The sequence below is a fragment of the Agelaius phoeniceus genome, chromosome 2, assembly GCF_051311805.1.
Source record: "Agelaius phoeniceus isolate bAgePho1 chromosome 2, bAgePho1.hap1, whole genome shotgun sequence".
Classification (NCBI taxonomy): Eukaryota; Metazoa; Chordata; class Aves; order Passeriformes; family Icteridae; genus Agelaius; species Agelaius phoeniceus.
This window is the reverse complement of record NC_135266.1, coordinates 115,167,628-115,182,361: the sequence shown is the minus strand read 5'-3', so window position 1 is coordinate 115,182,361 and position 14,734 is coordinate 115,167,628. Positions and strand designations below refer to the sequence as shown.

Genomic DNA, 14,734 nt, shown 5'->3' with positions numbered 1-14,734 from the left:
CTGAGGAAGAGGAGAGGTTTTGCTGTTTATTGAGGTTTCCGAGGAGTTTTTGGAGCCCTCGTTAGTGATGGTGGCAATTCCACACTGGGAATGCTGGTAGAGGTGACAGAAGCAGAAATTCACAGTGGTGCCTAAGCTTTTTATATAATTCTCATATATTTGCAGCTTGGTGGATTCCTAATGCATGGCTGTAGTACTTTTCCTGCCCTTTCCCCCTAGATTTTGGAACACATCCCTGAAATATTGTTTAGATTAATAAATAATCTTTATTCCAATTCGGGGACTTAAAATAAGAAGTGGGGCAACTCCAAGGGGCTGACCCAGGGGTGGGTTACTGGGGCAGCTGAATCTCCTATTGGATGTAGCTGTTAAATATTTAACCTTAAATTAATTAACCTTATTAAATCACAGAAATTTGATTCTGGGTGAGCCCATCACCACTGGGACACCTGGAAGCTTCCAGATAAAGATCTGCTTTTTATATTATTATTCTAACACTGATGCAAGGGGTTTTTCTCTTTTGATTATAGGCAACAGCAGTGCAGCCAAAAGTGAGATATAAAGGGAAGCTCTCCCCAGCAAATGGTAGATTTTAAGCATTTTGAGAGCTTTATAAAGCTATTTTCTCTGCCTGTTCTGAGGAGCTTATAGACTGTCCTAACAATAATGAGTGGTTGGCATTGAGGGTCTGTCAGCCAGCTACACATCCCAGGAAATGGCCATGTGCCTGTATTTCCTTAAAAGCACAGCTTAGGCTGGCTTATGAGGGGGAAAAAAACCAAATTCAGCAACATGCTGGGTTTTTTTTTTTTTGCCTTTAGTGGTTTGGTGCTATGAAAAAGTAAATGAAGGAGCATTGATACATCCAGGCATGTGATTTGTTATTCCACCAAGATGCTGAAAAATAAGAGCATATTGAAAATCATGTTCTGAGGGGCAGCTAAAGGAGCAGGGAAGACTGAGGGATTGACCTTTGGGGCAGTTGAAATTTTATTTGCTTATTATCCTAGTGGAAGCCCTGGTAAGTTAGGTTGTTTTTTGGGGTTTTTTTTTGTGTTTGGGTTGTTTTTTTCACCAACAATGGAGCTAGAAAACAAAAAATATTGACATTTAGAGAGGTGTACCATTTTTGCAACCTTAACTGCATTGTTTTTCCCTTTGGTTATTTGTGTTGCCCCTCTTGATTTCTCCAGCTCTCCTTTCACTCCAAGGAGCAGCCCACAACATGATTATTTGTATGAGAGTATGAAAGCAACCCAGGAAGGCCCTTGGGAAAAGCACATGTACCCCCTTTAAGAGGTGAATTGTAATTTAGGGACTAAATTACCAATTCTGCTCAGAGCGTGTTAAAAATGGGCATGAAGAGATGGAACTCCAAAGATTTTTATCTTTAAGGTCCAGGGATAATCAAGTAAACAGAATAACTCTACTTCTCTTTGGCACGGCATTTATTTACTAGTTTCCTGTTGATACACATGTATGCATATGACTCTGATTGCTACAGAAGATAAAACTGAAATTTGCTTTCTGTGCCACCTGTTGGCTTTGGGGTTATTTTTCTCTTGAAATAAAATTCTTGTTAGACCCCAACTCTGTGCTTCAGCTCACCATAATCATAAAGCCCATAGGATCTGAGTTCCAACCAGGCTCATTGGGAGCAATTTCACTCTACTAAATCAACTTTTAATTACCTAAAATTTGCCACAGGAAATTACTTTATGTTTTTGGGGATTTTTTTTTAATGCTTTCCTCTTTAAAAGAAATTGACTGTGTAAAGGAAAGTCCAGATTTAAAAAACTGAAGGTTGGTTGTGCTGTTTGGAGAAAAGGATGGAAAGAGAGAGGCTCCTACAGTACAAAGTCTGGCATTGTGTGTGCACAGCTCTGTGTATTTGCAGAAGAAGTGGCAGGACATTTTCATTTTCTTTGTCTCAATTCCTGGATTTTACAAGTCAGTTTGTCTCTTTTTCTCCCCAGACAGCACCCAGCCAGAGGTGAGATTTTCATGCTGTATTGGGAAGGGTTCTAATGATGTTTTCTGTGTTTTTTCATGCTAGTGCAGCAAAATTTTCCCTGTGTTGTGACAAAAAGCTGTGCTAATGACAATACACTATAGTGAAGATGAGGTTAATTCCAACTGTTAAAGTAATGGACACATCCAGAGAAAGCTTCCAGCCACAGGATGTTTTGTAACTGGCATCTCACTGTTCAATTTGTCTCTCCAAACTGAGTCTTGCTGTTTGTTGGGTTTTTTTTAGGGCACCACATGTCAGTAAATACAACTTTGTAGGTGTGGTAGATACAACAACAGTCATGGTGAACAGGATAGAAAATCTTGCCATGACTGTCAAAAGATGATGTGAGAGTGTGTATCATAGTTAGTCAGAGCAACAAGGTAAAAAGAGTTAAAGAAAGGAAAAAGAAAATAAAAAAGGAGGGGAGAGAAGAGAAGATGGAGAGAAATGTTCTATTTCACTTCCCCTGAGCAAACATGTAATTTCCATGATTCCTTTTTAATGACCCTCTCCTGAAGCTGGTAGGTACTGATTTATGAAAAGCTGTAAAGGATCAGGTGGAGCCCTGCAGGACGTCGTTTACAGCTGCACGGACTGCAGCCCGTCTAATTTGTCTGCTAAAGTGTGAGCTCATGGCACACATCACCCAGACCATAAATTCCCTGGTCAGCCCTTCTGTCTAGGGGCTGGGGCAGGGGGAAAAAACCTGCCAGGGTGTGCAGATGCTCTGCAAGCCCAGCTTTCCCCTGGTGCACACGAGGAGACAGTGCAGAGGCGAATTCCTGCTCGTTGATAAACAGTCCAGATGTCCTCTCTGAGGAGGAAAGTAACTAATTTTTGTTTGGAATCCTGCAAGAAGAAAAATGATACTTTACAGTGCTGGTTACTCTGAGGTCACTCGCATTAAAATTAGGTCATATTTTTTGTCATGATGATACTTTGATCCAAGTAATAAACATAAAGGCTCTTTTGGGCCACTCTAATTCCTAATCCTCGAGACCTGTTCTATTTCAACTTGTTTATACTTTTTTTTTTTCATTAGTGATTCTTGAGTCAGACCTTGTTTTATTAGACTTAAGTTAAAAAGGTGTACTAGGCTGGGAAAAAAAAATCTGTGCTTTATCACTAAGAACACTTCATAAATACTCTTAATTAATATCTTGGGATTCCAGCCACTGTACCCAGAAAACCATAAATAAAAAACCATTGGCTCTTCACAGGACAAACAGTAGTCAGAAAAATTCAGGTCTTACAGCTACTGATTAAAACTATCTTGGGCCTGATTATCAAACTGAGCCTCTAAAGCTGGGTGTCATGTAGGTGTCTAAGATTTGGTTTGACCATGGCACCAGCACATGAAGTGAGCTGCTGTTTTGGGCACAGAGCAGGTTTCTGTGTCTTCTTTCCATGGGTGGCTGTTCCCAGTATGTGAAGTCCAGAGCTGGTGTCAGTGCTCACAGTCCTGTCTAGGTTCTGGAGGGAAGGTAGCCAGGCAAAACTGTCCCCATCAGGGACATCTCAGCTCCTCTGGAACCTGGTGAAAACTGATTGTGTGTGTTTGGATTTTCAAGATTTTCAAGCATCCAAGTAGCTCTTTAATTATGCCCTGCATTCCCAGAAGGAAAAAAAAATACTGTATTAACTTTCTGAGCCTGAGAGAAATGAGCTGATTGATAGCAATCAGGAAAACATCAGAGTAAAAGGAGCTGCTGTTTAAGATGTGGCCAACACTAAAAATCATTGTTCTTTTCTTCAAAAGTGAAAGGTAAAAGTCTTGATTTAACTACTGTTACTTATGTAACTGAGGTGGTATCCCCTGATTCCAGGGCAAGTCAGGTGTACTGCAAGGATGTGATGTAGTGCTGCTGATTATGGTGAAATTTAAGACATACTGGAATTGAGAAGGATTTGGAATTTCTAGGCTTCTTATGAGGTTCAAATCACTATGTTTAAATATGTGGTTCTCTTGGTGCCTTTAAAATCTCCTCCTATTTATGTTCGTTCCATTGATGAACAGAGATGACTTGGGTTTGGAGTGAAGAGAGTGTTTTACAGCCCAGATCAGTTCTCCAGTTCCAGCAGCTGTCACCTACCTGTTACACTGTGTAATCACTGCCTTTAAATTATGCTGTCAGTCCAGCCACCTCTCATTTTCACTGCTTTCAGTGACAAAAGTCACTTCAAATGGGTTCAGCAGCAGTAGTCAGACTCCTGTGCAGGTTGCTAGAGAGAAAAAGAATTCTGGGGAAGAAAATAGACTGTGAAGTTGCAGAGATAACTGCTTTGAACATTCTCTAGCTCAGTCTCAGGCACAGCACAGCCAAGCGCGTGCTTGGCTTTAAGCCTGAAATAAAACACTAAAAATAAGGTACTTTGCTTATTTTTGAAGCTTCTAACTTAGTAGCAACATTTAGGATTTTTCAGTGGGCCCCACTATTCTGAACATTTGATATGACCAAATTCTACCAACACACTCAGCTTGGAGCCTGGAGTGTGCATTGTCTGTGTGATGTTTATGACTAGGTGAATCACATAAATATAACCTAATTTAGTCTTTGTTAACACTAAATTGAGAGGTCCCCATGCAGTTTGTGAATGCTGCAGTGATTTAAACACAGGCACGGGAAGCTGGTACTGTTCAGCAGGATGATTACACAGCATTTGTCAGCACCAGTCCCGTGGTGGCCTCAGCAGCTGAGAACTCCCACAGACAAACAGCAAAGCCACATCCAGCCTGGATGCTCCTGCCACTGCTGAGTTTAGACACAAAATAAAGCTATGTTTCTCCCTGTTCCCTAAATTCCATTGCATTATTCTTTCATTTCAGGCCATCAAATCTCCTCCTGGACCAAAGCAACGTTGACATTTCAGCCTTCCGCACCGCGGGTGATTGGCTCAACGGATTCCGGACAGGGCAGTGCAAGGACATCTTCACAGGGGTGGAGTACAGCTCCTGTGACACCATAGCCAAGATTTCCACAGAGTAAGTTGCAGCCTGCTGTGGGTTTTCATCACAGCTACAAGTTCAAACATAAGCACAGAGGTAGCACTTTTGTATCGCGTTCCCAATTCTTAGCTGAAATTTTCTTACATTTAAAGAGACAAATGGGAATTATTTGTTGTCGTTGAAATAGCCATGAAGGAAATCTGTGTCTGGTGACTGTGTGAAGGCCATGGTCCCACAGCTTTTTGTCACTAAAGGAGATTCCCAATTTCTTCCAATACAGTAGCACCATGTATGATCTGGTACACTAGCATCAGCTCCTTTCACTGAAGCTTCTCTGTTGATTCTTTAAATTCTGTGTTTTACATGGAAGTTTCTCTACAGCTGGCACATTGCCAATCATTCCCTTTATTGCCCATCCTATATTCCACCAAACCAGGTGAAGGGGCAAATTCTTTGTAGCTGTTTTCCTCCCCCATGCTAATAATTACTCAGGAGCTGAACTCCCTCCTGCTATGCTTGGAAGTGAGCAAATGGCAAGTTTACTACATTCTAAATGCAATCCATCTTTGTTCTAGTGACAAGTAAGAGTAGGGTAATGTTCTTTCTGCACCCAAAAAGGCATCAAGTACAGTTAAAACTTTAATGCCAAAGGAAATCTTAATTCCCAGTTTGGCTGGCTGGATGCACAACAAGTTATGGAGAAGTATGCAGCAGCTGTGCTACCGACAATTAAACACATCAATGCCATTAATTAGTGTATTACTGCATCTATTAAAAGGGTGCTAATTGCTTTTTGTAACAATTACCCTTTGGGGACAGTGTAGAAATCCTCTAGGAATGCCTAATTTCCTGTGAACCCCCGGTTAATTAGCCCTTCACAGGTGTTAAAGCACCTCTGTGTTGCACAAGGAACAATGAGGCTGGAGACCCTGGACAAACAGGAGGGGAGAACCAGGGGAGGCACTGGAAGCTTGGCCATGGACTCCTTCACCTCAGTGCTGATAGCAGAGCTCAGAGGACCATTCACAGGCCAGTGATGTGTCAGCACTGCCCAGGGAAAGACATCAGATTGGCTGGGGGATGAGGTGTTAGAGAGGCTCAGCTGATCCAGTTGTGACCCCCTTGCTCCAAAACCCCAGTGCCTGCAACACTGGAGAATGATTTAATTGCCTTTTCTTCCATGTTTTCTTCCACAACAAAGCTAAATGAGCTTTCACTCTATTTTTTTTTCAGCCCAGGGAGTTGCTGTCAGTGGTTTTTTGCAGTAGGGCTTGTGTTTCAGCAATATCCCTGGAGGGATATTGCCTGGTATATATATATATATAGTACCTGGAGGTATATATATATGGTATATATATATATAGTACCTGGAGGCTCCTGCAGCGCAGCAGTGTGAGATGGGCAGGTTCATTGCTGTTTGCTGGGATCAGTGCTGTGAAATTCAGTATCCTCACTCACACACCTCCTCTTTTTTCCAGTGACATGAAGAAAGTTGGTGTTACAGTGGTGGGCCCTCAAAAGAAGATTGTCAGCAGTATCAAAGCCCTAGAAACTCATACAAAGAACAACCCTGTTCCTGTGTAAGGTACCAAAATGATGTTGCTCAGGAGAGGAAAACAAAAAAAAAGGAGCAAAGTTACATCGCAGGTGAAAAGTGATGCTGACAAACGGCAGAATTTAAAGGAGATCTTGGCAACAGCTTGGGAAACGCAATGGTTGAGATTTCAAACCCACAAGACACTCAAATACTGAGTATAAATGCCTTAAAAACAGGAGCAAACTTGTTTTCTATCTGTTAATCCTAAAGGGTGGGTGCTCTTGACTGACTGTTAATGCAGATAGTAAATATCAAAAGAAAAAAAAAACATGTGAAAAATCCTTCCAAGTAAAAACCAGTGTTACTAAAACCTAGAGCCATTTGAATATTAAGTGACTGAATAACAGAAAAAAACCATGGACATAAAAGCTGTGTATTTGATCTATACAGCAAACAAGAAGAAAGAAAGACTTGCAGTATTTTTATACAGAAGAGATCTGTAACAGGTATTTTATTTCTTTAAAAGCAAGGAAAATAGAGGACTATACCTCACAACCTGTCTGGCCATATTTACTATAATGTCATTGTAACATGCTATTTCAGCTTCAGGAAGGAACACAGAAATAAAGTTTGTAGTGACTTTGAGTTAGTTGACAAAAGATTTTCACCATTATGTTAGCTTCCCTAACTGTGTTCATTTAAATAGAAACAAGTCTTACTTTTTAAAAGGCTTATTTATTTTCTTGGTTTGTTTTTTTTCCATTATTGTTTATATTTATGCTTAAATACCTTAACCTGGCTGTATTATTGCCAAGTGCCAAATGTTATCCAAACTTCATTGGTTCAACCTGAGAAATTGTCTGAGGGTTAGTTGCTAGATAATTTTATACTCATAGCATCATGTATAAAATACAGAAGGAAAGAAAGGTGGTCTTTTTCCCAGCACTGACACTATGAAAAGCATCTGGGCTTTTTTTGGCAATGAGATTTCTTCCATTTGCTGTGAGTGGTATTTTCAACCAGGCTGGGGTTTTGGCAGTGGTGTGTGCATTGATCTTTAGATCAGGATCTGCCCCAAACAGCACATCCCATTTCTTACCCCAGGGCTGCTTTTCTGTCACAATAATTTCCTGTTCCTGGGTGGTGTTCAGGGGAGAGATCTCTGCCAAGAAAATAGAAAAGAGGGCCAGGGTTTGTTGCATCCTGCTTTAACTGATGATGCTTTTTGAGTTCCCTGAGAAGTGACCCTTGTTTAAAGCGATAACTTGAGCTGTGAGGGGAGGCTTTGGAGTAGAAGTATACCCATGCCTGAGCTAGAAACCCCCCTGTGGAGGCACTGCCATCCTGTAGGGGACCTGAATTTTAGGCACAGCTTCAGTGGGTACCTGTTCCTTGAAAGAAAGCAGAAGGGAGCCCAAGTCTAGGAGACCATTCACATCTCCCACTGGAAAAAGGAGACTGGAAAGTGGATTTTGGGGGCCCTCCACCATTTTTAGCATCTTCCAAAGAGCTTCCCGACTCCTAAGTTTTTGTTCTGGAGCACATCAGTCCCAGTTCTGAGCAGACACCACTCTTTGCTCTGAAAATGAGTGGTTTAAAACACTGGGTGACCCATTTCTTGTGCTTCTTAATGCTCTAGATGTGATGTCAGGCACACAGAGAGCAGGCCTTGATCATCAGGGGAAACCATTCTGCTTCCCAACTTGACATTCTAGAATGTAGACCTGATTCTGATGATGAAAGCCTAAAAGTCCAAGACTGTGTGAGAGGCAGATGAAAAATTGGCACATTGTGTTTTCTCTGTGCATGCAAAAGCAGGTGACCACTTGTGCTTCCTTCTGCTGGCTTGGGTTTTGAAGCTCCTTGGTATATAAATGAGGAAAGAATCAGTTTCTAGGGTTTGTGGGGCTGAAATTGTTCTGCATGAATCCAGGACTTAAAGAATGTCCAGGCACAACATTTATCACACATTGCTAAATAGAAGAAGTGTTAGAGGCTTTTTCATGAGTGCTGGTAGTGAGCATGCTGTAAAGGACTGGGTTTGAAACACACTCACAGCATTATAATTAGTAATCCTCTCTAAAAGAGAAGTGAATGGGTTTTAAAATTGAACATTAAAAATAAAAATGGAAGAAAGGTAAAATAAAGCACTTAAGCAGTAAAGAACACTTCCCCTTATCTGCCCCAATCTATCATGAAATGCAGCAAGCTGGGCAGAAAAGCTGTTTTGTGTTGCTTAGTTCATTCAGAATCAATCTTTACTTTGGGTTCAGATTGCTCTAAATCAGACACTGTTAGTGAATTTAAGCCACCAAACCCCAGTGGCAAACACTGTCTGTCTGGGGACAGCTTTTTGTGACATTTCTCCTCAGCTTCACCCTGCTGCTGGAGTGTGGAGACAAGGGACTGGGGTGGGGGGCTGACCTCTGGGAGATGCTTCTGGAGACACAGACTCAGTTCTTGGAGTTTTAGACACTTGAAAACTTTGCACCAACCTCCCTCAATTTCCTCCTGTCGTGTTCTTGCCCACAGTTCAGGCATGCTCAGCATAAAAGATCCAATCTCACCGAGGGGAAACAAAATGAAGCAGCTGGGTTTTGCTTTTCTTTGCTGTTAGGAGTTGAGAGTTTTTAAAACCCGTTTGGTTTTCTCTCCCTGTCAGAAGTTGATTTGTACTGTAAGTGGCCTCTGTTGCAAGCATCCTGTACTCCCTGTCCCCCTGTACATATGTAAACATAGCAGTGTACAATTCTTCAGTGTGGAGTAGAGAAATAGAGGTCGTGTGGCCATCTGCCTGTACAGGTTATGGACATCAAGCAAAATGCAAACTGCTCATAAAACGACACGCCATATTATTGGGTTTGTACCTTTCAATATAGTTTCCATTTTATTTATTTCTGTTAACATAATCTAGTTTTTGTGCTGTAACTTAGCATCCAATAAGCAATGTATAGATGTGATTTGATTGGCAATATGTATTTACTTTAACTTGTATTTCAAAAGCATTACTTACTCATTTAGATTATATATTGTGCAATTGTAGATGGCCTCTTACTAATGTAAAATGATTTGTAGTGGAAACATTTATATTTTTATAATAAACATAATGAAAGTATTTTTTACATACTGAAATACTGAGGTGATTGCTTGGAGGACAAAGTAAATTTATTTGATTAGTGTGATAAAATTGTAATTAAATATGGATAAATTCTGAGTGTTAAAGCATGGGTCTGGAGTGAAAGCTAGATATTACCTATATTATCTATTGAAAGAAACAAGCAGTGCAGGTTTTAACTAAACAGACCAGCATTTGTGCAAAACTGACTTACATCAGTCAAAGACTTTACTTTCTCCATGGATACTGGAAAACATCATCTTCTACAGCCTGCCTATGGGATGTTGAAAAAAACTGTCATTTATTTTAGTTGTGTCAAGTATTTCCAAACTTTTGCTTTCTTTCCTCCCTCACCAGTGGACCTATTTTCATCTTATTAATATGTTGAATCCAGTCAAAGATGTACTTTTCAACAAAATAAAATAGCCCACCACATACTGTAACTTCACCCCATGATCATTTCTTGCCTCTGAGTATCTGTATTAGATAATATTTTGCCCCTGTTTTGTTATGTCCCTGCCATGTTGTTTCTGTGTGCTTCACCCAAGTACAGGGTCTTTGAAAATGCCAACATACACAACTCAGGAATCCTCTTCCTAGGAAAATAGGAATGGTTTTGATGCTTGCCAGTTTCTTGAATTTTGCAGGTTCTTTCTGTACCATAACTGATTTTGCATGCTTTTGTATACTACTCTGCTTACTGGTGCAAAACAATGAATGATATACCTGTCCTGGAGTCTGTAAGTTGATAAAATTTATGAATGTGGATGTAGCATACTTCTTTTTTGGGGTGGGGGTGGCATTCTGTCTTGGTGTGTTCAACAGAAAGGGGAATTACAGAAGAAGTCACCCAGAGCTGGACTTGTCCTTAAATGACCACAGCTGGACTGGAAGCCCCTTGTCCTTCCTGCCTCCAGAATGCTTCATGCTGTGGTGGATAAATGGTGTCATTTTACCTTCCAAACAGGGGGTTTGATGCTATGCTTGAGCACCAGGGCTCTGATGGGATCTAATCCATGCAGATAATGGTGCAAACCAATTTCTCTGTGAATAGGTTTCACCTCAGCAGTTGTGTTGCCCCAGCTTGTGTCTATCCCTGTGGTATTGCTGGTACTCTATATTTGCTCTAGATCCTAGAGGGCACGGTGGCTATTGGTGTTTTCATTGCTTTTCCTGTAAAATGGCATTAATTAATGTAGCCAGCTCTGGAAGGGCACTCACAGGATGCACTCACTTAACAACAGCAGGACAAGGAACTGCCTGGCAGCCCCCACCACTACAGAATCCCAGAATCCCAGAATGCGCTGATTTGGAAGGGACCCATCAGGGTCATTGAGTCTGGAGAGGTAAATTGCTGATAATCACTTCCATAAACTCAATATGCCTGCCAGGGTTTTTTGAACCCTGGAATATCATCAGATATTGCACCATTAAAAGCCCAAGCAGTGCCAAATCAAATCAGAGCATTTTTTCTGCTGTCTCACACGTGCCACCCCTGTTAATTCATATGACTTATTCATATGAAACAGTTGACATATTCAATATTGACTTCCTTTCATTTTCTGAGCTGCTCTAATGCCTCAGTTCCTTTCCAAACCACCACTTCCTGGTCAGTAATTCCCTGTTTAATGCGTGTGCACTCAGTTCCTTTTTTAGTCCTTGGTCCAATCCTTTGGGATTCCTTAATGAATTTTACTTTCCCAATTAAAACAAATATTTATTTTAGAGATATTTCCCTCAGCTTTGTTTTATTCCCATATACTAACAGGCAGATGGTGTTCATGAAGGTTACTCATGCAAAGGTACAAACAGCACAAAACACAAAGAGCAGCTTTCCCTTGGCTTCCTCATGATCCTTTTCAGATCAGAGAACCTCTGGTAAATGAAGAGTACTCAGTACATGGGATTTTTCAGTTCACTTTACTTTCACATTAAAATGATTTCATAATAGCCCATATTTCCCCAGTTAGCTCATGAGAATGTCAAGGGGGACAGCACCAGAAGTCTTAGTCAAGACAAGATAAATCACATCCACTACTTTTTAGATTGTCCTGCCACAGAAATAATTAGATGAGTTTGACAGGATTTGCTTATTCTTGACAAATCTGAGTTGGTTTCTTAAGACCTTGAATCCTCCAGCTGCTATATATATATATATATATATATATATATATATATATATATATATATATACACACACATATATATGTAAAATCTTTCTGGGTATTTGAGGTTAGCATACTTGCTCTGGAATTGCCTGGCTCTGCTTTTCTCCTCTCTTTAAAGCTCCTCTCCAGTTGCCTGGGCTCCAGGATTTCTCCAAGAGAATAGCCAGTACTTGGACCAGTCCCTTGTTGCTATAATCTATGCTATAAATAAATAATAAATATAAAATTATAAAATATAAATACATAATAAATGCTACAAATCCCACAGACTCTGAAATCCTGAGTGCATCAATCACTTTTGACTGTTAAGATTCCTAATTATGAAACAGAAATAAAATGCACCCAGACAAATATTTTAGTGCATGACCAGGTTCTGCTTTGAGTTTTTGCCATCAAGCAACGACTTAGAGTCATCATTAAGGGAAGATTTGGTTAGAAAATTTCATTATTTATTTTTAATTAGATTCAGCAACTAAGGTTCATCACTGATATATCACTTTGACGGTAGTTGAGGTTTATTAGAAATCTTTCAATTCACTTTATTGCTCTCCATGTAAGGGGAGAAATATCCTTTATCTCCACTCCTCTTTTATCCAGTAGTCTTAGAAAGCTCAGTTTTTAAGTTTCTTCAGTAAAGTGAGTGTCTACTCACCATGGATTTGTAGTTAATAGTGAGTTTAGCTTCCAGCCCTTTAAAGAAGTGTATGTTTGCAAGAGAGTGTGAAATAACCAGAGCTTTTTATTCTTAGTTTTTGGGGATTTAGGAAAGCAGGCTTATGGCTTCTTCTCCTGCCTCAGGGCCTGTAAGGACAACAAAAATGAGTGTTTAGTCTCAATGTGTTCATGGGAGCGTAGAGTAAAACATTTTATTTTAAGGCACTGAGATGAAATGAAGCCAGTAAAAAACCATAGAAATGCTAAACCCTATTTCTTTAAATGAAATTAAAAAATGATGTAAAAAAATGGAGGTCTGGTAGTTTTGCACCATAGTCTGACCAAGGATTCAAATAAACATCTCTGATGTCAATTTTCTGTTCTTCCCCCTCCCCACCCAGCAGGAAATTGTCCTTAGGTATAGTTTACATTTTATTTGAAATTTATTTTCATTTTATTTGAAGGATTTTATTTTCATGGGGTAGTTGGCTCTTTTCACTCTCATTACTTTCAGAGCTCATGCAGGCCAAAAGGCTAAAATTGGGCTCAAACCACAGAAGTTTTGTGTGGCAGAGCCCCCTCCTCCTGCAGGCTTTCCCTGGTACCTGCTGTCCCCACCAAGCATCGTCCTGAGCCCTCCTCCCTCTGCTGCCAACTCTCCATCTGCTGTGTCTTACAGCCCAACCTCCCAGAAATCCCCAAAACAAGGATGGGACATGACTTGAGGAGATGTTTTAGAGTCAAAGCAGTGTTTCAGTCGTTGCACTATTAACTGCTTGCCTTGCTGCACTTTCCCTTTCTGTGCCATCCAAGTTTAACTCTGTGAATCCCATTTTGATTTGCCTGGGATTCTTTCCCCCATAAATCACCTCCAGTGTAGACATTTTGTGCCCATCTTTTCTGCATTATCTGGGTGGCTTTTTGCAGGTCCAGGCTGGATATTTGCTGCCAGGTTTTTGACCTGCAGCTTCTCCTCAGGCTGGTTGTCAGCTCATTACCAATAATTATTCCCATTTTCAGTGTGCCCCTTTAAAGTTGCAACACCTTTTATTATTTAGCTATTTTTAATCTCTTTCTTTCACTCTCATAAAGCTTTTTGGGGGGCTTTAGTTGAGGACTAAGTCACAATTCCCACTTGGATATACTTTATAAAAAATCGTGCCTCATTTAACTGAGTTAATGGTTGCCTAATTGTAATAGCAAAGCAATAAAATCCAATCCCTACAACAATGTGATGCTGTAACTTCCTTTCCTCTCACTGATGGAGCACTGGGCTACCTGCCAAGTCAAATGAAAATAGGAAACAATATGAACAAATAAAATCTATTTCTGAGATTTGGATATAGATATTTTCTAGAGTTTTTTGCTTGGTTTGATTTGGGGTTTTTTTTTTTTTTTACTATTCAGTTATTACTTGGTTCAATTTTTTACTTTCTATTCCCAACTTCTCTCATTGTGCACATGGGTTTTTGGAGACAGAGGTGTTGGCCCAAAGAGAAATTTATTTTCTGCCTCTTTACCTCTTCCTCATATATAAGCTGTCCTCCTCATATAAGCTTCTAGAGGGTTTCTGTGAATAAAACAAGTGTATCAGATACCACCAAAAATCTGTAAGGGAACACCTCCCCAGCATGGACTATATAAATAACTGTAATTAAGCCATTCTATTCCTTCAAACAAATATAAAATAAAGATTAAATTGAAGTAAACCTCTGTCCCTGGCACCAGCCAGCCTTCAGAGCTGTAACACAGCTTTATCAATTTCCTGCTGCAAGGTAAGAGATCCCATCAGAAGGAGGACAGAAGACAGACACTGAAGCATAGGGCTGAAGAAATCAGAAACCTTTGCTACTCTTAACACCCAAAACTAAGTGCATTCTTTCTCCCTTCTGTCGTAATTTCCATTCAATATATCCTCTGCTGAACAAGTACCATAACCAGCTAAACTATGCATATAGACTGTAAAAAAAGATATTTAATAGCACCCACACACTAAGCAGCTCCTCCATGATTAAGATAATGTTGGGTGATTGTGATCCAGCCCTCTACAGTGTGTAGACCAGGCTCCATAATCTCAACATGTGTTTTGAGGCATAATTTATAGAAATGTATATTATTATAAACATCATGAACACAAGCAGCTCTTTGGCCTGTTCTCTCTGGCTGCCACAACACCTGCTACTGGTTTGGATTTCAAACACTCTGTCTGAGCTGTATTTTTGTGTATCTAGTCTATTTTTAACCATGACAGGCACAGCACCAAAAAAACCCTTTCCCCTTACTCTGCCTGGTTCAATGT

The 14,734-nt window shown here is 40.2% G+C and overlaps 1 protein-coding gene across 2 annotated transcripts in view; it reads left to right on the top strand.

The window, feature by feature from the left end:
- Window positions 1-10,379, top strand: part of EPHA3 (EPH receptor A3) — a 176,339-nt gene extending 165,960 nt beyond the window's left edge. For both annotated transcript variants that reach the window (XM_077174600.1, XM_054654880.2), the window contains exons 16-17: window positions 4,842-4,997; window positions 6,440-10,379. In XM_077174600.1, the coding sequence (XP_077030715.1) occupies window positions 4,842-4,997; window positions 6,440-6,545 (262 nt within the window). In that variant the 3' untranslated portion in view covers window positions 6,546-10,379. The remainder of the gene's footprint in view (window positions 1-4,841; window positions 4,998-6,439) is intronic.
- Window positions 10,380-14,734: the final 4,355 nt, after the last annotated feature.